The 25,093-nt window shown below is 40.0% G+C and overlaps 1 protein-coding gene across 2 annotated transcripts in view; it reads right to left on the reverse strand.

Moving 5' to 3' along the window:
• The window catches only part of TMEM182 (transmembrane protein 182), a 63,575-nt gene that overhangs the window by 9,206 nt on the left and 29,276 nt on the right, over positions 1-25,093 (reverse strand). Inside the window, exons 1-2 of one of the 2 annotated variants that reach the window (XM_045077620.1) lie at positions 15,584-15,682; positions 15,334-15,471 (exon numbers count right to left, since the gene is read on the reverse strand). In XM_045077620.1, the coding sequence (XP_044933555.1) occupies positions 15,334-15,445 (112 nt within the window). In that variant the 5' untranslated portion in view covers positions 15,446-15,471; positions 15,584-15,682. Of the gene's footprint in view, positions 1-15,333; positions 15,472-15,583; positions 15,683-25,093 lie in introns of those variants that run through there. The other variant, XM_004764380.3, reaches the window with a different exon arrangement.

Genomic DNA, 25,093 nt, shown 5'->3' on the forward strand with positions numbered 1-25,093 from the left:
CTATGGCAGTGACCTGCAGTGCACCTGCTTTGACTTTCCCCCACACTCCTTAAGAATACAGTCTTCTCTTCCTCAAGCATCAGTTTTGTCAACAAAAATTTGACAGCTGTTCAATAGTGCTCACTGGGCAATTAAACTCTCCAAGGGCTTGGAGCACAGGGATGACTTTTTTAAGTTACAGTTTTTTGTTTTTGCTTTTTTTTTTTTTAGTGCATTTATGTATAATGCAATAAAAATGTAATATTTTGAAATATACAAAATATGACATATAAATGAATGTTATGAAGTTTCATTATAAAATGAACCCCTGCAAACGGATCCCCAAATTAGGAACCAGAAGGCTACCCTACATCTTTTTGTTTTCTGGGACTTCTTTGGAAAGACAGTTGCCCCTCAGGTATGTAGAGATCATCTCTAGCCTTTAATTTAGAGGATATAGAAGCACAACCAAGGAGAAAGAGCTAGACCCTTTCTGAGAATGGGCAAGGGTTTAACCTCTTGGGATGGAATAATAGTGCTCCTTCATGATACAGACGAGACTGGAGTCCATAAGTGATATGTGTTTGGGATCCAAATTCATAAAAGATTTTGGATAATGTCTGCAAATGGCCTTATATTAGGGTCACTATATTTATGTATGTGTTTTAAAAACATAGAGTATTAACTTTTAAAATGTAAACACTAAGTGCCACAGTATTTTCAAACCTTTTTAACATGTGTTAACTTTTAATACAGTAGGAATCTCAAAAATCGCAGTGTTTGAGACCTTTCTCAACTTTTTAGAAATCCTATGTGTCAGGCTCAAGGAGTAAACATGGCCATTAGTGCAGGCTATTCTCATAGATCCACTCCAGAATCTAAAATGCATACTTATTTTTCTAAACATTACATGATGGGGAAAGGAAAATTTTCCAATTCTGTATTTTCTCAAGAGTAACATACTTTCAAAGTAGTTATGTATCTGTTAGTTCATTCACTAAAAAGTTCACTTTTCCAGAAAATGCACTAGAAGTTCTTAAAAAATAATTTAAATTGTACTTTTGTAATAGTCCTTCTTTACATTAACATGCTATTCCTTTCTCTTTTAATTAAATTATGCTCATTTTTACATATCAGACTTCAGAAATTTTAAAACTACTAATGCATAATAGTCAACCGTAAACAATTTCCACTCTTCATTTTCTCAGACTCACTTTCCACTGATTTTTCTCCAATTTCCTGAGATAGCTTGAATACCTTATATAATTTCATGCCTGTATATTTTCATTACACCTATCTGATTTCCAAGTATTCATAACTACTTACACTTCACCACACTACTGTCCGAATATATTAACTGCCCCTTCTCTTTCAATTTCTGGCCTCATGGTTTTATTTAGTCCACCAAACTTATATAATGTCTATTGGATTTCTCAGATATTTATCACTTTCTTAGATTGGCGTATTCATTGTAAGCATTAAACATCCTGTCTATCCAATACTCTGTACTCTCTTGAAAAACAGTTATTGATAGAGAATGATCATGAGGGTTTATCCAATCTGTACAAGTCATTAGGGACTGCATCTGGAAAGCAGATTTTCATTTAACCCCAAAGAAGTGTTTACCCACAAGAGATGAGTTTCATGAAGCAGGAGGTAGTTGAAGGGCACAAGCCTGGCTTCTGACTGCCCTGGTTTAAATCTTACCTCACAGGTGTACAAGCTGGGAAGATTTACACTTGACTAGCTGAGTAACCTTGAACAAGTTCTGTACTTCTCTGTCTCAGCGTCTTTGTTGGTAAAATAGAGATCACGCAGGTGCCTACTGCAGAGAGTAGTCATAAGGAATTAATGGACATAACACACTTAGCAGGGTGCCTGGAACAGGGCAAGCATGTAATAAGCATTGGCTAGTTATGTTATTATCATTATTTTTATTGAGCTTAGGCATGAACTCCTGCTAATGGCTAGCAAATATTATTCTCTGAAATCTTTTAAAGCATCCGAGCTTCTCATTTGACTGGGCTATTTCAGGACTAGTCAAGAGGCAAGGGGATAAACTGCCCCAGTGCCTTCCAGTTCTGAGATTTCATGAGAAGTGAGGGAGGTTGTCTGCCATGTCTTACTAGAATCTTCCACCAGGTGGCACCAGTCACCCCCACAGGCCCATCACTGAACATTTCAGAAAGGGTAACAGGTGAATCCAGACTTGTGCTCACATATGTGTTAAGGACCATTTTCTGTCTTAAGGGTCCAGTGAGAAAACTTCCTGTCCTTCCCCAACAACCTTTTAGTTACAGGAAGTAAAAATTATTTCTAGGACAGACTTAGTATATGTCAATCTGGTCATTCAAGGAGTCTATTACTAATGTATTTCTCTTTTGTATAAGTAAGCATAATGGGTTGGGGAAAAGGCCTCAGAAATTTTTCAGTTAAAAAATAGATATGCCTTATTCATTTGCTATAGTTATTTCTAAGCAAAGTGACTCTTTGGGGGGAGGCCTTCCCATGTTATTATAGTATCAATATCCAAAATAATAACTTTGACTGATCCAGTTCCCAAATATGACAACTGAAGGCACAAAGCCAGGGTACAAAGCAAGTGTTTTTAGAAACATAAGGGTGACTGGCTCTTCTGGAACTACTCAGAAAGCAGATCTAGTATGGGAGCTTTGGACTGACCAAAAGAGAAATCCAAACTGCTGTTTCATGTTTCATAAAAATTGAAGACAGGAATTCTACTACAATGAGCACATCTGCTAAGGTATCAGTAACCTACAGTTCTCATGAGTCACCCTTTTGTTTCCATGCATACGTCTGACAGAAGAGACTTATGAATAAAATGTGAAGTCTTAGACTTTGTTCAAATAGTCTGTTCCCCACTAGGAGATCATGCTTGTCATTTTCTCCTTCTGGTGCACTAAGAAAGACAGAGAAAGACAGAATTTCCACTAAGAAATTCTGGCAAGTATTCACTGCCCTTCCACGCCTGTTCTGCTAACACAGAGGCCCCTTTGCTTTCCAGGGTAAGCGGCTGTTTATAGCCTGGATCTCTCATGATATAGACATGGAGACAGCAGGTGCAAGCAGGGAGATGCGTGTGCCGGTAAGTTTAGAAGCCTTCATCTGGGCTGTCAGCAATTCCTCCCTAATCCCTTCCTGCTCGTGGTCTTCTGTTTCCTCCACATATTCTTCTCTTGCTCTGCTTTATCTGGAGGAAGACGTGAGCAGCAAGGTATGACACGGAGCGCTTCCCGGAAGCCAAGTGATCATTCTCAGCCCCCCAAAAAGGAACATCTGAAATATGTCCGTTGGCTTCTGTGACCTATTTTTTTTTCTAGAATTAAGGCGAAAAAAACACCTTGTAGTTTGCATCCATCCCATCTATCTTATTTCCTATAGACGTAAATGTGGTTTACTGATGAGCCACTACAAATTCCATTAGTCTTTGAGAGAAAAAAGAAAACAAACCACAAGTCCAGTTTAATTTTGAATCATTAGTTTATAAATTTTGTATTCAGAATTTTATATTCTCTTTTTGTCCACTCACCTTTCCTGTGCTACTTTTCTAAGAGGGTTCACATCACTACGCTTTTAGAAAGCACTGTCCTCCAGATCCAAAGGAAACAGATATGAGCTGTGGAAGGATGTGTGCCCAGCAGTTTGTTCCACATGGCAGAGGATTTATAAAAATTCATCCCAACTCACTCAGCTGGTATCCCTTGGTGACCAGTATTGGCTTGAGCAGCAGCTGTCTGGGCAAGGAGCACCTTCTGTGGTCACAGAATGGAGCAGGAGGCAAACCACTACTTTGCCTCTAAAGGACTAATTGTTCCAAAGGACCAGTTACGTGCAGAAGTACCCTTTGCTTCCATTAATACCTCCTGGGTCTAGAATAAAGGCTTCTGTATTCCTCTAGCTTACAAAAGGTCCATGTAGTCTCACCAACATGAGGTCCCACAAGGGATTTGGACATGATCCAGAAGCTTTTCAGGTACCTTTACCCTGGAGGGACTCTGTCTGGCTCTACATTCAGCAGAAAAATGCAGTTGCACTTTGTCACTCAGGAAAAGGTGATTTCAATTAAAAAAGAAAAATCTTTGTACCCTCATATGTTGGTAAAATACTGATTTCAAGTTTTTATGGCCCATTACCCAGTGATGTCAGTACCCCAGAACTTCCAGATCACATCTTAAAAGTTTTATAATGCTATGCCTACCCATTCTAACCTCTTCTGCATCTTTCCTATCACCTACAGTATCACAAGCTTAGGAGAAGACAAGTGTGAACCCCTTTGGGTCTGACAGTTCTCTGGGACACCACATGAAAACAAATTTCAGCACTTGCTTAGGCTTTGTAGAGTGCGGAATGAGACCCACTGAAACAGGCTCAGCATTATAACGTTCTGACAATTACCGTGCACTTGTTCCAGAACTGAACCTCCTTGGGGACCCATGGCCTAGCCTGCCTGAAGAGGAATTTGTCCAGCTGCAAGGAGCGGCAACATGCCCTCCAAGGTTTGCTCTGAGCCTTTTGACAGAGCAAGGAACAACATGGACCCCGCCCCTTACTCACACAGACAACTGTGACATCAGGATGACTCAGCCACACATGGAATGCCCAAAACCAATCTTCCTGCTAATGCCAAAGAGTCTTTATGCATGCACACACCCAGCACTAGCCATTTGGAATTTGGCTATTCTCCCTTCTAAAGCCATCTGTCCAAATAAAGAGAGAGTGTGTAGTCTTATTTGTGGCACTGATAAAGCTGCCACAGCAACCCAAGGCCCAAACTGCACCTGTTCCCAACTGCCCAGCAGAGCACAGAGCAATGGCACAGGGCAGCACCGGAGACTGGGGCAGGGAATGACGAGGTAAGCTGTAAAGAACAAAGAGACTCTAGAATAGCAGGCACATAGAATAAGACCACTTCATTTTGAATATGTAAAATCTAGCCAAAGAAAGCATTATAAATTTAATTCAGTTTAACTCAGTAGATATGCATGATTCCGTATTAAAAGTGACATATAAAAATTTGGCTGGCAGAAAAACCTAGTGTTTGTTACATATCTGCCAAGTGTTCGTATAGCACATGTAAGTTTCCATCTTTGACTTTGAAAGGCTAAATTACCTGAAAAAATGTTCATCATCACTAGCCATCAGGGAGATTCAAATTAAAACCACAATGAGATACCAACTTATGTCAGTTAGAATGCACAAAATTAGCAAGACAGGAAACAACGTGTGTTGGAGAGGATGTGGAGAAAGGGGAACCCTCTTACACTGTTGGTGGGAATGCAAGTTGGTGCAGCCAATTTGGAGAACAGTGTGGAGATTCCTTAAGAAATTAAAAATAGAGCTTCCCTATGACCCCGCAATTGCACTAGTGGGTATTTAACCCAAAGATACAGATGGGCCATGTGTACCCCGATGTTCATAGCAGCAATGGCCACAGTCACCAAACTGTGAAAAGAACCAAGATGCCCTTCAACGGACAAATGGATAAGGAAGATGTGGTCTATATACACTATGGAGTATTATGTCTCCATCAGAAAGGATGAATACCCAATGTTTGTAGCAACATGGACGGGATTGGAAGAGATTATGCTGAGTGAAATAAGTCAAGCAGAGAGAGTCAGTTATCATATGGTTTCACTTATTTGTGGAGCATAACAAATAACATGGAGGACAAGGGGAGATGGAGAGGAGAAGGGAGTTGAGGGAAATTGGAAGGAGAAATGAACCATGAGAGACTATGGACTCTGAAAAACAATCTGAGGGTTTTGAAGGGGCAGGGGGTGGGAGGTTGGGGGAGCCAGGTGGTGGGTATTATGGAGGGCACGTATTGCATGGAGCACTGGGTGTGGTGCATAAACAATGAATTATGTTACACTGAAAAGAAATTAAATTTAAAAAATTACTTAAGAATGTTAAAAATAAACAATGAAAATATTTAAAAAATTTTTCTACCAAGAAGTATGGAAGCTCAAGGATGACTTATTGGCCCCATAACTGCCTTACAGAACTGTGTTTCACAGTGGAAATTGACACTAGACTGCAAACTTCAGTTATTCCTGAGAACATCACTTTTTTCTGCCCAAGATAATTTTGTCTCATCCAACAGAATCTGTCTCTGTGTTCTGTGGAAACAAATGGTCCTACACAAACAATAAAGAATTCTGCCATTAAGGAAGTTAAAAGTCAAGTTTGAAAGGAATTATTCATTTTGGTTGTTTGCAGAATGGGTCCCAGAATACCATGGGCACCTCTCAGTTCCCAGGGTACTCCATAAGAAGATCTGAGGAAGAGGAACCGCAGCCCCGTTCCCACACACAGCAAAGATTCCTCACAAAAAGAAAACATACTGGTCAATGGCATATGAATACATACCAAATGTTTTTCCTTCCTACAGAGTTTTCAGCCAAACGAAATTCTTTGGATATACTACCTTCTTGCACAATTTAAAAATGACCAACACTTTTTTTTTTCCAAAAGCACTAAACACACACACAGACATACAATCCTTTGATCAGACTAAACCAAGGATCAGAGCATTCCTGAGTTTAAAACAACATGCATCCATAATGTGTACTAAACTCATGCTTTTACACTTGATCCTTGAATATGTTGGGGTTAGGAGCACCAACCCTTGTGCAGTTGAAAAACGGCCCATACAGCAATGTCCATAATAGTCAAACCACAGAAAGTCAAGATGCCCTTCAACCGATGAATGGATAAAGAAGATATGGTCCCTATACACAATGGACTATTACTCAGCCATTAGAAAGGATGAATACCCAACTTTTGTATCAGCATGGACAGAACTGGAGGAGAATATGCTAAGTGAAATAAGTCAAGCAGAGAAAGTCAATTATCATATAGTTTCACTCATTTGTGGAACATAAGGAATAGCATGGAGGACATTAGGAGAAAGAAGAGAAAAATGAAGGGGGGAATCAGCAGGGGATACTATGGACTCCAGGAAACAAACTGAGGGTTTTAGAGGGGAAAGGGGTAGGGGAAAGGGTGAGCCTGGTGATGGGTACTAAGGAGGGCATGTATTGCATAGAGCACTGGGTGTTCCATGCAAACAATGAATCATGGAACACTACATCAAAAACTCATGATATACTGTACAGTGATTAACATAACATAATTAAAAAAAGAAAAGAAAATTTCAACTTCCTCAAATCTTAACCGCAGTTTAAAATTTGCCTATAACTGAGGGAGGAGTCAAGATGGCGGAGAAGTAGCAAGCTGAGACTGCTTCAGCTAGCCGGAGATCAGCTAGATAGCTTATCTAAAGATTGCAAACACCTGAAAATCCATCGGCAGATCGAAGAGAAGAATAACAGCAATTCTGGAAACAGAAAAACAACCACTTTCTGAAAGGTAGGACCGGCGGAGAAGTGAATCCAAAGCGACGGGAAGATAGACCCCGGGGGGAGGGGCCGGCTCCCGGCAAGCGGCAGAGCAACCGTGCACAAAATCAGGACTTTTAAAAGTCTGTTCCGCTGAGGGACATCGCTCCAGAGGCTAAACCGGGGCGAAGCCCACTGGGGGTCAGCGTGGCCTCAGGTCCCGCAGGGTCACAGAAGGATCAGGGGTGTCTGAGTGTCGCAGAGCTTGCGGGTATTGGAACGGGAAAGCCGGCTACAGAGACAGAGCCGACAGTAAGCTCACAGCTCCGTGTTACCTTGAACCAGTCGCAGGCTCGGTGAGCTCTGAGCGCGGCCGGAGGTCAGGCAGACGGGAGTAACTGGGCGCGGTTCTCTGAGCGCGCACTGAGGAGTGCGGCCCTGGGCTCTCGGCTCCTCCGGGCCGGAGACCAGGAGGCCGCCATTTGTATTCCCGTCCTCTGGAACTCTACGGAAAGCGCTCAGGGAACAAAAGCTCCTGAAAGCAAACCCGAGCGGATTACTCACCCCAGCCCCGGGTAAGGGCGGTGTAATTCCGCCTGGGGCAAAGACACTTGAGAATCACTACAACAGGCCCCTCCCCCAGAAGATCAACAAGAAATCCAGCCAAGACCAAGTTCACTTACCAAGGAGTGCGGTTTCAATACCAAGGAGAGCAGCAGAATTCCAGAGGAGGAGAAAGCCAAGCACGGAACTCATGGCTTTTTTCCTGTGATTTTTTTTAGTCTTGCAGTTAATTTAATTTTTTCTTTTTCATTTTTTTTTTCTCGCCTTCGGGTAAAATTTTTTTTTAACTGTTACCTTTTTCTTTTTTAACGATTTTATACTAGTTTATCTAATATATATATTTTTTCTTTTTTACATTTTTCTTAGGTGTATTCTTTTTTAAAAAATTCTTTTCTTTTCTTTTCTTTTTTTTTTCTTTTCTTTTTGTTTTTTTTTTTTTTTCTTTCTTCCTTTTTCCCGTTTCTTTTTATCCCCTTTCTCCCCACTCACGATTTTGGATCTCTTCTAATTTGGTTAAAGCATATTTTCCTGGGGTTGTTGCCACCCTTTTAGTATTTTACTTGCCCCTTCATTTACTCTTATCTGGACAAAATGACAAGACGTAAAAATTCAACACAAAAAAAAGAACAAGAGGCAGTACCAAAGGCTAGGGACCTAATCAATACAGACATCGGTAATATGTCAGATCTAGAGTTCAGAATGACAATTCTCAAGGTTCTAGCCGGGCTCGAAAAAGGCATGGAAGATATTAGAGAAACCCTCTCGAGAGATATAAAAGCCCTTTCTGGAGAAATGAAAGAACTAAAATCTAACCAAGGTGAAATCAAAAAAGCTATTAATGAGGTGCAATAAAAAATGGAGGCTCTAACTGCTAGGATAAATGAGGCAGAAGAAAGAATTAGTGATATAGAAGACCAAATGACAGAGAATAAAGAAGCTGAGCAAAAGAGGGACAAACAGCTACTGGACCACGAGGGGAGAATTCGAGAGATAAGTGACACCATAAGACAAAACAACATTAGAATAATTGGGATTCCAGAAGAAGAAGAAAGTGAGAGGGGAGCAGAAGGTATACTGGAGAGAATTATTGGCGAGAATTTCCCCAATATGGCAAAGGGAACAAGCATCAAAATTCAGGAGGTTCAGAGAACGCCCCTCAAAATCAATAAGAATAGGCCCACACCCCGTCACCTAATAGTAAAATTTACAAGTCTCAATGACAAAGAGAAAATCCTGAAAGCAGCCCGGGAAAAGAAGTCTGTAACAAACAATGGTAAAAATATTAGATTGGCAGCTGACTTATCCACAGAGACCTGGCAGGCCAGAAAGAGCTGGCATGATATTTTCAGAGCACTAAACGAGAAAAACATGCAGCCAAGAATACTATATCCAGCTAGGCTATCATTGAAAATAGAAGGAGAGATTAAAAGCTTCCAGGACAAACAACAACTGAAAGAATTTGCAAATACCAAACCAGCTCTACAGGAAATATTGAAAGGGGTCCTCTAAGCAAAGAGAGAGCCTACAAGTGGTAGATCAGAAAGGAACAGAGACCATATACAGTAACAGTCACCTTACAGGCAATACAATGGCACTAAATTCATATCTCTCAATAGTTACCCTGAATGTGAATGGGCTAAATGCCCCTGTCAAAAGACACAGGGTATCAGAATGGATAAAAAAAACAAAACCCATCTATATGTTGCCTCCAAGAAACTCATTTTAAGCCCGAAGACACCTCCAGATTTAAAGTGAGGGGGTGGAAAAGAATTTACCATGCTAATGGACATCAGAAGAAAGCAGGAGTGGCAATCCTTATATCAGATCAATTAGATTTTAAGCCAAAGACTATAATAAGAGATGAGGAAGGACACTATATCATACTCAAAGGGTCTGTCCAACAAGAAGATTTAACAATTTTAAATATCTATGCCCCCCAATGTGGGAGCAGCCAACTATATAAACCAATTAATAACAAAATCAAAGAAACACATCAACAATAATACAATAATAGTAGGGGACTTTAACACTCCCCTCACTGAAATGGACAGGTCATCCAAGCAAAAGATCAGCAAGGAAATAAAGGCCTTAAACGACACACTGGACCAGATGGACATCACAGATATATTCAGAATATTTCATCCCAAAGCAACAGAATACACATTCTTCTCTAGTGCACATGGAACATTCTCCAGAATAGATCATATCCTCGGTCCTAAATCAGGACTCAACCGGTATCAAAAGATTGGGATCATTCCCTGCATATTTTCAGACCACAATGCTCTAAAGCTAGAACTCAACCACAAAAGGAAGTTTGGAAGGAACCCAAATACATGGAGACTAAACAGTATCCTTCTAAAGAATGAATGAGTCAACCGGGAAATTAAAGAAGAATTGAAAAAAATCATGGAAACAAATGATAATGAAAATACAACGGTTCAAAATCTGTGGGACACAACAAAGGCAGTCCTGAGAGGAAAATATATAGCGGTACAAGCCTTTCTCAAGAAACAAGAAAGGTCTCAGGCACACAACCTAACCCTACACCTAAAGGAGCTGGAGAAAGAACAAGAAAGAAACCCTAAGCCCAGCAGGTGAAGAGAAATCATAAAGATCAGAGCAGAAATCAATGAAATAGAAACCAAAAAAACAATAGAACAAATCAACGAAACTAGGAGCTGGTTCTTTGAAAGAATTAATAAAATTGATAAACCCCTGGCCCGACTTATCAAAAAGAAAAGAGAAAGAACCCAAATAAATAAAATCATGAATGAAAGACGAGATATCACAACTAACACCAAAGAAATACAAACTATTATAAGAACATACTATGAGCAACTCTACGGCAATAAATTTGACAATCTGGAAGAAATGGATGCATTCCTAGAAACATATAAACTACCACAACTGAGCCAGGAAGAAATAGAAAGCCTGAACAGACCCATAACCAGTAAGGAGATTGAAACAGTCATTAAAAATCTCCAAACAAACAAAAGCCCAGGGCCAGACGGCTTCCCGGGGGAATTCTACCAAACATTTAAAGAAGAACTAATTCCTATTCTCCTGAAACTGTTCCAAAAAATAGAAATGGAAGGAAAACTTCCAAACTCATTTTATGAGGCCAGCATCACCTTGATCCCAAAACCAGACAAGGATCCCACCAAAAAAGAGAGCTATAGACCGATATCCTTGATGAACACAGATGCGAAAATACTCAACAAAATACTAGCCAATAGGATTCAACAGTACATTAAAAGGATTATTCACCACGACCAAGTGGGATTTATTCCAGGGCTGCAAGGTTGGTTCAACATCCGCAAATCAGTCAATGTGATACAACACATCAATAAAAGAAAGAACAAGAACAATATGATACTCTCAATAGATGCTGAAAAAGCATTTGACAAAGTACAACATCCCTTCCTGATCAAAACTCTTCAAAGTGTAGGGATAGAGGGCACATACCTCAATATCATCAAAGCCATCTATGAAAAACCCACCGCAAATATCATTCTCAATGGAGAAAAACTGAAAGCTTTTCCCCTAAGGTCAGGAACACGGCAGGGATGTCCATTATCACCACTGCTATTCAACATCGTACTAGAGGTCCTAGCCTCAGCAATCAGACAACAAAAGGAAATTAAAGGCATCCAAATCGGCAAAGAAGAAGTCAAATTATCACTCTTCGCAGATGATATGATACTATATGTGGAAAACCCAAAAGACTCCACTCCAAAACTGCTAGAACTTATACAGGAATTCAGTAAAGTGTCAGGGTATAAAATCAATGCACAGAAATCAGTTGCATTTCTCTACACCAACAGCAAGACAGAAGAAAGAGATATTAAGGAGTCAATCCCATTTACAATTGCATCCAAAACCATAAGATACCTAGGAATAAACCTAACCAAAGAGACACAGAATCTATACTCAGAAAACTATAAAGTACTCATGAAAGAAATTGAGGAAGACACAAAGAAAAGGAAAAATGTTCCATGCTCCTGGATTGGAAGAATAAATATTGTGAAAATGTCTATGCTACCTAAAGCAATCTACACATTTAATGCAATTCCTATAAAAGTACCATCCATCTTTTTCAAAGAAATGGAACAAATAATGCTAAAATTTATATGGAACCAGAAAAGACCTCGAATAGCCAAAGGGATATTGAAAAAGAAAGCCAACGTTGGTGGCATCACAATTCCGGACTTCAGGCTCTATTACAAAGCTGTCATCATCAAGACAGCATGGTACTGGCACAAAAACAGACACATAGATCAATGGAACAGAATAGAGAGCCCAGAAATAGACCCTCAAATCTATGGTCAACTAATCTTCGACAAAGCAGGAAAGAATGTCCAATGGAAAAAATACAGCCTTTTCAATAAATGGTGCTGGGAAAATTGGACAGCCACATGCAGAAAAATGAAATTGGACCATTCCCTTACACCACACACAAAAATAGACTCAAAATGGATGAAGGACCTCAATGTACGAAAGGAATCCATCAAAATCCTTGAGGAGAACACGGGCAGCAACCTCTTCGACCTCTGCCGCAGCAACATCTTCCTAGGAACAACGCAAAAGGCAAGGGAAGCAAGGGAAAAAATGAACTACTGGGATTTCATCAAGATCAAAAGCTTTTGCACAGCAAAGGAAACAGTTAACAAAATCAAAAGACAACTGACAGAATGGGAGAAGATATTTGCAAACGACATATCAGATAAAGGACTAGTGTCCAGAATCTATAAAGAACTTAGCAAACTCAACACCCAAAGAACAAATAATCCAATCAAGAAATGGGCAGAGGACATGAACAGACATTTCTGCAAAGAAGACATCCAGATGGCCAACAGACACATGAAAAAGTGCTCCATATCACTCGGCATCAGGGAAATACAAATCAAAACCACAATGAGATATCACCTCACACCAGTCAGAATGGCTAAAATCAACAAGTCAGGAAATGACAGATGCTGGCGAGGATGCGAGAGAAAGGGGAACCCTCCTACACTGTTGGTGGGAATGCAAGCTGGTGCAGCCACTCTGGAAAACAGCATGGAGGTTCCTCAAAATGTTGAAAATAGAACTGCCCTATGACCCAGCAATTGCACTATTGGGTATTTACCCTAAAGATACAAATGTAGTGATCCAAAGGGGCACATGCACCCGAATGTTTATAGCAGCAATGTCCACAATAGCCAAACTATGGAAAGAACCTAGATGTCCATCAACAGATGAATGGATCAAGAAGATGTGGTATATATACACAATGGAATACTATGCAGCCATCAAAAGAAATGAAATCTTGCCATTTGCAACAACATGGATGGAACTAGAGCGTATCATGCTTAGCGAAATAAGTCAAGCAGAGAAAGACAACTATCATATGATCTCCCTGATATGAGGAAGTGGTGATACAACATGGAGACTTAAGTGGGTAGAAGAAGAATAAATGAAACAAGATGGGATTGGGAGGGAGACAAACCATAAGTGACTCTTAATCTCACAAAACAAACTGAGGGTTGCCGGGGGGAGGGGGTTTGGGAGAAGGGGGTGGGATTATGGACATTGGGGAGGGTATGTGATTTGGTGAGTGCTGGGAAGTGTGTAAACCTGGTGATTCACAGACCTGTACCCCTGGGGATAAAAATATATGTTTATAAAAAATAAAAAATTAAAAAAAAAATAAAATAAAATTTGCCTATAACTCTTTTTTTTTTTTTTTTTTTTTTGCCTATAACTTTTGGCACCACGAAAACTTAACTGTAGTTAAAAATCTTCCTGTAACTTTTGACTTCCCTAAGATTTCATGACTAATAGCCTACTGTTGACCAGAGAAGTCTTACTGATAACATAATCAACTAACACATACTTTGTGTACGTATTATATACTGTATTCTTATAATAAATTAAGCTAAGAAAAGAAACATAAGAAAAATATAAAGAAAAAAGATGTACAGGACTGTACTATAAATTTACTGAACTGGACTGTAAAAACATAAGAAAGAAAAAACAGATTTACAGGACTGTACTATATATATATATGTACTTATATACATATACATATATATACATATATATGTACTTATATATATATATATAGTACAGTCCTGTAAATCTGTTTTTGTATATGTATACACACACACACACACACACACATAAAATCCATGTATAAGTGGACCCACAGTTTCAAACCCAAACTGTTCAAGGGTCAACTATACATACTTCCTTTATTGGAAAAGATTTAAAAAGAAGTGTAAGGAGTGAGAAGAAACAAATATTTACACATTCTAGCAGACAGCTGTTATTTCTGGGAAGATCATGGAAAAATATGCATCTTCACAAGACCTTGGAACGAACCAAAGTTAGAAAGTGGTTTGGAGAAGGAAAAAGTATTTGGCTCAGAAAATGCTCAGCTTTATGGCTTATGAGGGATTTGGTTTTAGGGAATTATGAATTAAAGAAGAGAGATTATAAATTGAGATTATTCTTTCTAGTCCCTCCACAGAATTAAGCACAATGTTATGTAATAAGAGTGCTTGAACTGTTGACTGGTCATCAATTACATGGTGATGGACATCAGGAGCTGTCTCTTTAATGATTTAGAGATGACAATGTTATCCATTCTGTTTCTTTACTATCACTACCATTTCATACAGAAACTCTGTGTCCCGATTTGGTGTTACAATATAGCATAGCCATGTATGATTTGGTTTTGGCCATAGTGATGTTTGTCTCATTTTCTAGAACTCTTATCTTTACAAATCATCTATGCTTATATGTTTTCAGATTAACGTTCTTGTTTTTATTTCCCAGTTAAATGAAAAACACTTGATATTTGCAAGACACATCTAGTCAATTATTTTCCTATCTTACTGAGATCTCTGTAATGGGCATTAAAAAAACTCGTTGGAAAGCTGACTAAAAAAAATGCAGGTTTTTCCAAGGAAAGAATGTATTTCTATAACACACATGAACCACAATTAAGAAAAGTGAATGGTGACACCATAGAAAGAGATGTTTTTTGCCTGTGATAAGTAAATCATGCCAGTTTGTAATATCATCATGCAGCTATCTCTTTAAGAGTACCTGGACAACTTCACCCATATCCTGATGTTACAGAGAGACATGCTCTGGACCCATTTTACAGATAGAAAATAAACAGGTTAAGTGAGGCTAAAGAACAGAGCATTTCCTTCTAGTGGCTTCTTTATACCATGTGGATACAGTAAGCAAATGCTGTGAAGAACATGGAAAACACAAGTCTCTAGAGAAGGGACTGCAAGTTGTGGGCACTCAAGCAAAACTGTGTACGAATTCATTGTATTATTACTACAGAGGTTTGAAACCTGAAACTAGAAAAGGAAAATATGAGGATATCCAGAAAAGCCATGGCTGGAAACCACACCCTTTGCCTCGCACATACCTGCAGCAAGGTAACCACCTCCACCGGCTTTATAGAGAATGTGGCTTGCAAAGGGAGCTGCACAGATGATCAGAAAGCTTGCGGTCACCACGGTGACGACTCCCAGAAGCATCAGGACTGCCCAGAAACCACGGTAAACTGGAGACCCCACAGGGGAAAGGAGAAAAGAAAACGCATTTAGATTGTGAACCCCACTTGGATTGTACCACGCAGTCAGTTTCTTTCCTCTTTACTGTTCTGATTTCGGTACCAGCAGAGTGAGGCGGAATCCCAAGCCATGACGATCCAAAGTAAATCTTACTAGAGAACTTTGTACTCAGTGAAGTCAACCTTTAACTAACTCGTGTTTGGTATTTGCACCACACCATGCTCAGTACACTCTCAGAGCTCAATTTCCTGACCTTGCTTTCCACTTTAGAAGTGGGAATGTCCTAAAGTTCTGGAACAAGCTCCCTTAAGTAAATACCTAGTGTTAGGGTGTTTCATACCAAACGTACAAAGACATGAAAAGTTATTCACATTTACAGACCTCATTTCTTACTACCACTGTCACCCCCTAGAAGCTAATAATCACCCCCAATCCCCTAACAAAAAAGTATACTTCTATTTAGACTGTGACTCAACTGGAAAATAGTCTTCAGTAAGAAAAATGGCAAACAAAACCAAAATTAAAAGTTTGTACAGACTGAGATTTTAAATCAAATATATTTAAGGCATACTACTTTCTAGCAATATTTTTCTTAGAAAGGCTCAAAATGAGAAGTTAGAGTAGTCTCTTATACATGGACCAGCAAAGCTGGATTAATGGATGCAGCTGGTGATAAATGGATTGTGGGTTTGGTGATACATAGTAATCAAATAAAAAGGAATTCTAATGATCATTTTTGAGTGGGATAATTACTGATCTATTAAACAAATTCATCATTTCCCAAGGCCTAAAACACTAACATAAGTTCTTTTTGGTACAAATGAGGGAAAGCTCCATAAAACACATTAGTCAAATTACATTTTTTAATGAAAACATAGAACTTTGTATAAGAAAGCGAAATAAATGATTTTCTTCCACAAGCCCACCTGGTAAAGGGAAATCTGTGCCCATCAGCTAGAATCTTAGAGTAAAGAATATAGGAAGATGGAAATTTTGGGGAGAAGTCCCTGCATTTAAATTGGAAACAAAAGCTGAAAATTGTGTGCGGACACGTGTGAAAAACAGGAGTGAAAGACCGGCTTGTACCCCACATCCCATGCTTTTCACTTGCCAGTGGTTTCCGGGTTTGGGGTGCTAGGAATATTCTTTGGCTGCATTCAGGCTCTGCAGGGTGCCAAGCAAAGGAGAAGTACTGAACATCTTTGAGCGTGGGAAGAGTGGTAGACAGTGAGCCAAACACGTTCTGTCCGGGTCATACCAGAATTTACTGGAGAATTGGCAAGCTTCACTTTTTATATTTTCATTCACATACACACACAAAGATTTCCTTCACATTGGTGAGCCTCACGTTTTATGCTTGTATTACCTTCAATTACTTAATTGTCTATCATGTGGTAGGTTCTGTGGCAAGTATTAGGGGTGAAAACATGATTAAGAGGCAGTCCACAGAATAAGGAGCCTATTCTGTGGCTCCCCTGGCCACAACTTAAATGTGGACACATTTGGCAAACAGCTATCTGAGGAGTCAGGAAAGTAAACAGCAAGTGGCTTAAGGAGAGAAGTCAAAACTTTAGAAAAGATAAAATTGGCTACAAAGAGTTTTCTGAGTTTATCCTTTTTTTTCTCCTTCTGGATTTGTCCTGAAAGCAAGCCAAATTGGGAACTTGATAAAAGGTGCAAACATCAAAGGCGCCTGGGTGGCTGAGTGGGTTAAGCCTTTGACTTTGGCTTGGGTCATGGTCTCAGGGTCCCGGGATCCAGCCTTGCACGGGGCTCCCTGTTCAGCGGGGAGCCTGCTTCCTCCTCTCTCTCTGCCTTCCTCTCTGCCAACTTGTGATCTCTGTCTGTCAAATAAATAAATAAAATTTAAAAAAAAAAAAAGATGCAAACGCAAAACAAAAAAACAAAAACAAAAACAATACAGAGTTAAGATCATTCTGGCTACATCAGCAGGAAAAGCTTCCTGTAAGCCAGAGTACGGGGAAAGTCTCCATGTTGAATTTTCTCTTTTTATTCAACCAGTCCTGCCTCGAGACCTCAAAAGTAAATCTGTACTGCTACCCCCAGGGGAGACATGGACACCTAAGATCCCAAATGATGATTCAACCTTTTGGCTACAAGAAGCAGAAAAATGGTGTGCCTGGGAGGTTTAGTGGATTGAGTGACCAACTCCTGGTTTTGGCTCAGGTCATATCTCATTGGTCCTGGGATGAAGCCCCATATCCAGCTGCCCCCTGCATTAGGCTCTGTGCTTAGCAGGGAATCTGCTTGAAGATTCTCTTCCTCTACCTCTCCCACCCAATCCCATTCTCTATATTTTTCAAATTAAAAAAAAAAAAAGAAGAAGAAGAAGCAGAAAAAAGGACACCCAGTTTGCAAAGAGCGAAGGAACCACTGCTATGGGTTTTCCTCTTCTTTCACTGCTTTGCATTATGGTACAACTGCATGAAAGTAGGCCATGGCCCAGGAGGCCAACTCTGAGAACCATCTTTCCAGCAAGAAAAACTGGAAAAGTGGATCCTGGGAGCCTGAGAATATGGAAGAAACCCCACAGATGAGAGAGAACCAGAGAAGAGAATCTCTAATCCTGTGTTTGAACCCACACAAGTGCTGAGCTCACCTTCAAGTTGTACATGTACCAAAAATGTCCAAAGAAGTACAAGGAAGACTTTGAGAAGTGAATTACAGCACAACATCACCCAAGAACCAGAGCAAGCCCTGAGGGATATTTATGCCCCAGCAGACCCAAACAGCATCTCAAAGGTTTTGAAAACTTAACCGACCTTGACATGACCACCACAAAAGCAAAGAACATATCATGCAAGTAGATTACTTGTTCAAACAACAAACAAATATTCTCCAGAGAAGTTTCACAGTGTACAAGGTCTAACGATATAATATTCAAAATGTCCAGGCTATAATCCAAATACTAACAACCAAATCCGACCAATTCTCAAAGGAGTGAGCGATCAGCAGATGCCAACCCAAAGACGGTTCAAATGTGTTAATTATCACACAGACTTTAAAGCAGCTGCTAGAACCATTTTCTATGAACTAAGGTGACACTCTTGAAATGAGAGAGAGGAATTCTTAAAAGAAATAGAGTCTATAAAAAAAGAACTAAATCACAGTGAAAACTATAATATCTGAAGCTTAGAATCCATGAAATGAGCTCAATAGAAGAATGGAGATAAGAAAGAGCAAGTGAACTTGAGTGAGCAGTAGAAATTACGTAGTTTAGGGGCGCCTGGGTGGCTCAGTGGGTTAAAGCCTCTGCCTTCGGCTCAGGTAATGATCCCAGGGTCCTGGGATCAAGCCCCACATCGGGTTCTCTGCTCAGCAGGGATCCTGCTTCCTCCTCTTTCTCTCTCTGCCTGCCTCTCTGCCTACTTGTGACCTCTCTCTGTCAAATTAATAATTAAAATAAATATATTAAAAAATTTTAAAAAAGAAATTATCTAGTCTGAACAGAAAGAAAAGAAATTGAAATAAAAAATCACTAGAGTCAGGGGTGTGTGGGTGGCTCAGTCAGTTAAGCATGTACCTTTGGCTCAGGTCATGATCTCAGGGTCCTGGGATCAAGTCCCACATTGGGCTCTCCGCTCAGGGGGAGTCTGTTTCTCCCTCTGCCTCTCTCCTTGCTCATGCACTCTTTCATTCTCTGTCTCCCAAATAAATTAAAACAAACAAACAAAAAAAACTTATTAAAAATGGTTAGAGAGTCTCAGTGACTTGAGAGAGAAAATCAAAAGATGTCACATTTGTGCCACTGGAGTCCCTAAGGCAGAGGCAGACCATATTGGTGTAGAACGAACATTCATAGAAATAATGCCTGAAAAATTCCCAGATTTGGTGAAAGATAAATTTATAGATACAAGAAACTCAACAAACTCCAAAGAACAAACACTGAAGAAAAAAAAATAAACCCAGACACATAACAATAAAATTACTGAAAACCATAGATAAAGAAAAATTTTTAAAAGTCATCACAGGTAGGTAGGGGGGAAGACAGATTGAATACAGGGGACAACAATCCAAGGACCACATTTTCTGATCAGATATGTTGGAGGCCAGGAGAGAGTAGAACAACATCTTTAAGGCAAAAAAAAGAAAAGAATTATCAACCTCAAATTCTCCTTCTAATGAAAATATCTTCCAGGGACGAAGATGAAAAAAAGTCATTTCTCAAGGAAGAAGACAGAATTTATCTAAGCAGACCTGTCCTCTAAGGACATAGGAGAAGGAATTTCTTTAGGTTGAAAGAAAGGACACCAGGGTTCACTTGAAACTTGAGGAATAAAGGAAGAAAAACAGCAAAGGTAAGTATCTGCATAAATGTGACCTAGTATTTTTCTCATCTTCATTTCTTTATTTTCGACTGTTGAAATACAAAAATATATTGTCTGGGACACCTGGGTGGCTCAGTTGGTTAAGCAGCTGCCTTCAGCTCAGGTCATGATCCCAGCGTCCTGGGATCGAGTCCCACATCGGGATCCTTGCTCCGCAGGGAGCCTGCTTCTCCCTCTGACTCTGCCTGCCACTCTGTCTGCCTGTGCTCGCTCTCGCTCGCTCTCTCTCTGACAAATAAATAAATAAAATCTTAAAAAATATATATATATATATATTGTCAGGACAATACAGTAAAGACATGAAGGTTTTACAATCAGGGTGACCTCAGTATTTACCACTTAACATGTGATGTTATCTTGGACTAGTCACTTAAGCTTCCCGAACATCTATCTCTTCTGTAAAATGCAGATGTTTCCATCCATCCTTTAGAGTTTTGGAAGAATTATTAATAATGTATGTGAAATGTGTGACATAAAATAAGAAATCAATGAAGAGCATTTATTTTGTGGTTGCTTTTATTTACACTATTATTTAAATTGCATGAACACTACACAGCAGGTGGTACTGTGTTCCGTAATAGGAAAGTGAATTACTTTCCTCAGAGAGCTTGCGTGCTGCTTTTATGTACCATCGACGTTTGGAAATCCCTTTAGATTCCAGCCCACTGTGTAGAAGAGAAGCTGTGTTTGACATACTGTCTTCCATGGGATGTTTCCGTGTCCACTAACCTCTAAGAAGGCCCCGTCCTTCTATAGAACATGGGACTCTACTCCTAAATACCCAAAATACAAACAAATGAGGTCAGACACCTAACACAAAGACAGCTCAAACACGGTGACCTCTGACCCGTGTCTTATGACCTATGTTTTGTAAAGATGAATTGGGCTAATCCTTGTGATCCCTGGAGAATGGGAAAACTGGAAACATGAGGTGATCTACTAATCAAGGCTGATGTTAAAAGGAAGCACTGATCGCTGGTGGGTCTAGAAGAGCCATATGCAAGCAAGAGGGCAGGCATTATGAAGCAGACCACAGAGAGGACAGAAGTACCAGGACATACCTCTCCAGGAGAAAAGCAGCGGGACTAAAGGAGAGAAGCACCTGTGGAGGGAGAGAGGGAAAGAGAGCAAACCAGGGGTGTGGATGGATGCTCTTCTTGACAGGGGCCAGTTCCCGTCCTGTCCTTTGCTCTAACAAAATAGCCTGATTTGATTTTGATTCTGAGTCCTTAGAGAAGGCGGAGCAACAGGTCTGCATTTAAGGCAAGGGGGAACCTCGTGCCTGAGAGTCGCGACCACACAGAAATGGCTTCCAAGAGAGACTCCTTACTGCAGTCACAGTGGGCTTTATTTTTCTCCTTGTACTTCAGCATTCAAAAGTGCGTAACTTCAAGCTTATTTCAGAATTTTTTGGAACTTCCTGTTCCCTAGCTAATTATATTACCTAGTTTGCATATGTGGCACACGTTGATTCCAGATCTAAAATGTTCACTCGTAACTCAGAATTGTCTTGTGGAATAGTTAGAGCTTTTTCACTGTCTGAAGTAAAACTGAGGCAATCAGAGAATCTTTAACATAAAATGAAGAAAGTCTATGTGTTTTTGGAGTCAAACATGACCCTGGGGTCTTTCCACTAATTGTGTGACTCTCACAGACCATAGTTTTCTAAGAAAACAATATCCTTCACATAAGCTTACAGAAAGACCTGAGAAAATATGAGGAAAGGAGCTACATGCAGTGAGTATTCACATACATTTGCTATTACTGTTATTAATTTTTACCCACTTTGTAATAAAATGTCCTTGTCAACGATGTAATTGACACATAAAAGATATCTACTAACTTCATGGATCTAGGATGGGGACAAGCTTTCAGTTCTAATATATCCATACCTTCGGAACTTTGGCAGGGAGGATGCTTGTATTTGCTTAGTGGTTTATATTATTTAGGACCCCTAGATCATGACTGTATCTCAGAGAATACTTCATTCATTTTCTTACTCCTTATAGGAGCTATAAAAACTGAAGTTTTGTCTTTGCAACCTTTGGACTGTGCCAAGTAAAAACAACTCTAAAAATCCATTTGTACCACTAAGTACAATTCAATTAACTTAAACAATATTGGATTTCTATTAATTCCTACCAGAACATGAAGCAAGATTTATAATGTAAATAGATTTACATGTAATCTATATAATCACAATTCGGATTAATTAAAAGAAAGCATCATGTGAATCTGCAGAAGGCCAGAATTAACGACTCCTTTCAAAGCAATGAAGTTGTTGATTCTAAATAAATTGGTGAATTGACCTAACAAAGGGCTCGTTGCTCGGGTGTTGTAATGAGGATGAGTAGTAATTACTCTAAGAACAGATGTTGTAGAAATGCTTCTTTTAGAGTATCCAGTTTATATTCCTAAATAGATTAAGCTTTTACCCTTACAGTATTAACTTTCACTACCAATTTACTTAGTAACTTCATCCTTGTAGATCTGGATTAAAAATCATCAGCACTGGGGCACCTGGGTGGCTCAGTGGGTTAAAGCCTCTGCCTTTAGCTCAGGTCATGATCCCAGGGTCCTCGGATAGAGCCGCACATCGGAATCTCTGCTCAGCAGGGAGCCTGCTTCCTCCTCTGCCTCTCTGCCTACTTGTGATCTCTGTCTGTCAAATAAATAAATAAAATCTTTAAAAAAAAAAAAATCATCAGCCCTGAGTATCCTGAAATGTCCTCTCAGTATATCCTGTGTACGTCCCTTCATATTTTCATACTTTCACTAACATACAGTATTTTTCTGATTTTCATTTGAGGACTATCCTTTTGCTTTTTCATGAAGAAAAGACACATCAAGTCATTACGGATTGTCTAGTTTGTTAAATAAGAGCATATATGGAATGCAAAACTCTGTTCCCAATGTGTTTTACTCATAAAAAGTACCTAACATATAGAATATTAACTGCACTGCAAATTCAAATTTCAGACTGAAACATACACCAAAGAGTTCATACCTTGGATATACCTAAAGGATCAAATTCCAAAGTGACATAATTAGGAAGTGTAGGGAGATATGTATTAAGCATCCTTCAGGGAAGAAACATAAAAATCACCCCAAACACAGGACAATGAAGGTCATGAATAAAGCAGACTATTAATTGTGTACATCAATATTGTGCATAGGTATGAATGTGTGTGTGTGTGTGTGTGTGCACGCACGCACATGTTTGCATGTATGCAGATTACCGCAGATCTCAGATGGGAAACTAATGGCAGAACTGGCATCTGCTTTGAATTCCATCTCCAAGGTTAGAAGAATAAAACCCTACAGTATCTTTTTCCACAAAGAATGTAATAAACGTGCCCTAAAACTCATAAATTTTGATCAGTCAGTTTAAGACTGGGTGATAGGCGCCCCAGCAAAGGTATGCACAGCATAGCCCGGAGCCGGATGGACAACTGCCCTGAGAAGCCACTATTTCAGGGTTGGAGGGTCATGAGTAACGCCCTGCAGTTCTGATTATAGTTGAAATGGCAGAAGGCAGGAGGAAGGTCATTCTAATTGGAGTTTCCCATGCATTGGGAAATAAAACCAGCTCTCTGCAGCTGCCTCCCCTGTGGACAAAGGCGCCAAGACACGAGGGACAGGAAGGTAGTCACAGCCTCATATGCCACTCAGAAAGTGTTGGTCCTTATCATACTGGTCCGAGGGAGCCCCCGAAGGTCAGTTATCAGCAATTATAGCCACATTTGTATCCGAATACCACTCCTGTCGCTGTCCAGAGAATAAACTGGTAAGAAAAAGAACAGAACATGGGAAACTGGTGAGGTGGTTATTCCAACTGGGGCCCAAAGCTGGGAAGTCAAGATAGAAATGAAATCAACTTTAGTGATAAGCTGTTGTTACAGGAGGTGAGAAACCAGCAAGAAATAAAGCCTGTTTTCATGTGTATGCCAGAACAGTTTGTTCTCTTAAGATATTAACAAATCTCCTCTTGATTTTGTAATATTATAATGTATACAACCAACCTTCCGTATGGAGTATAGAGGGAAAAAGTCAACCCAAATGATCACAATTCCAAATTCGTAGTGTTTTGATAAATTATTTTATTGTGTATATAAAAATGTAAATATTGTATTTGCAGTTTAAAGATAAACTTAAGTGTTATTCATTTTTCAAAACTTGCTATCTTGCCTCAGACACCTCACAAAGCTAGTTCATAAAGCTAATCCTATGTTTCGACACATCCTCGAGCACACAGTGTGAAGTGCTATAAAATGTTTTATGAGAAGCCAAAACAAAACACGCCACCCCCCCTCCACCATCCTCAGCAGCAAATGAGAACCTCCAGCATATGTTGCCGTAGCTTTAGGCAAGACGCTTCTGTTACACAGGCCAGCAAGCCTGTCCTGCATCTCCATACACTACTTGTCTTGGCAGCGTTGGGCAGGTCTAAAAATACAGTCATGCCTTCACCAAAGCAGAAGGACAGGCTGTACAGCTTCTGAGCTCCGCAACTGTGGACGTGCCAAGCCAAGTCACGTGCTCTCCATGGTCCATTGATTTTTTTTTTTTTTTTCCCAGAACAAAAAGAACATTGAAAGGCCTGATGGAATTTATTTACCTCCCTACTGCAAACAGAGGCAGCGAAGGGGAAGAAGGAGTGTCTTAGGTAGGTGGGGCAGAGAGGCCTCACCTCCTGTGCTGGCTGTGACCTTGGCAACGTCCAGACAGCAGGAGAAACTTGGGTTTCTTCAGAGCTTTCCAGGCTTGAGAGTGCATCCATGGTCACTATCTTGTTTCTCCTCTTAACGATCTCTGGGGGTAGGTGGGGGTCTGCTGGACTTTGCAGTACTAGAAGCAGAAGGGGTGGTGGTCGTGGGCAACAGGGGTATTAGTACAGTGCAGCTTGATTGCAGGAGCAGCCGGTATGCTCAAGGTCACAGGAGCAAGAAGCTAAAGGGGATCGGAATGTGTCACCCCAAAATATGTCACTTTGGGTAAGATTATTTTGAGCTGGAAGCCAATGAGAATCAGTGTATGTGGAAAGAAACCTGTGGGGAATCTTCCTTTTCTGACTAAAAGCAGAAACTTTTGAGAAATGGGGACTGCCACAAGTCCACTCTTACCGGGGGAGTCTGATGGCCCCGAAGCAGACAGCAAGTCAGCACTACGGTGGGTCTGTGAACAAATCTACCCAAGTACTCTTATTGCCCCCTACTCCCTCTACATATTTCCTAGTCACTTTCTCAGTTTGCTGCCACTAGCC

Source organism: Mustela putorius, unplaced genomic scaffold (genome assembly GCF_011764305.1).
Source record: "Mustela putorius furo isolate JIRA1106 unplaced genomic scaffold, ASM1176430v1.1 tig00000224_pilon_pilon_pilon, whole genome shotgun sequence".
Lineage (NCBI taxonomy): Eukaryota > Metazoa > Chordata > Mammalia > Carnivora > Mustelidae > Mustela > Mustela putorius.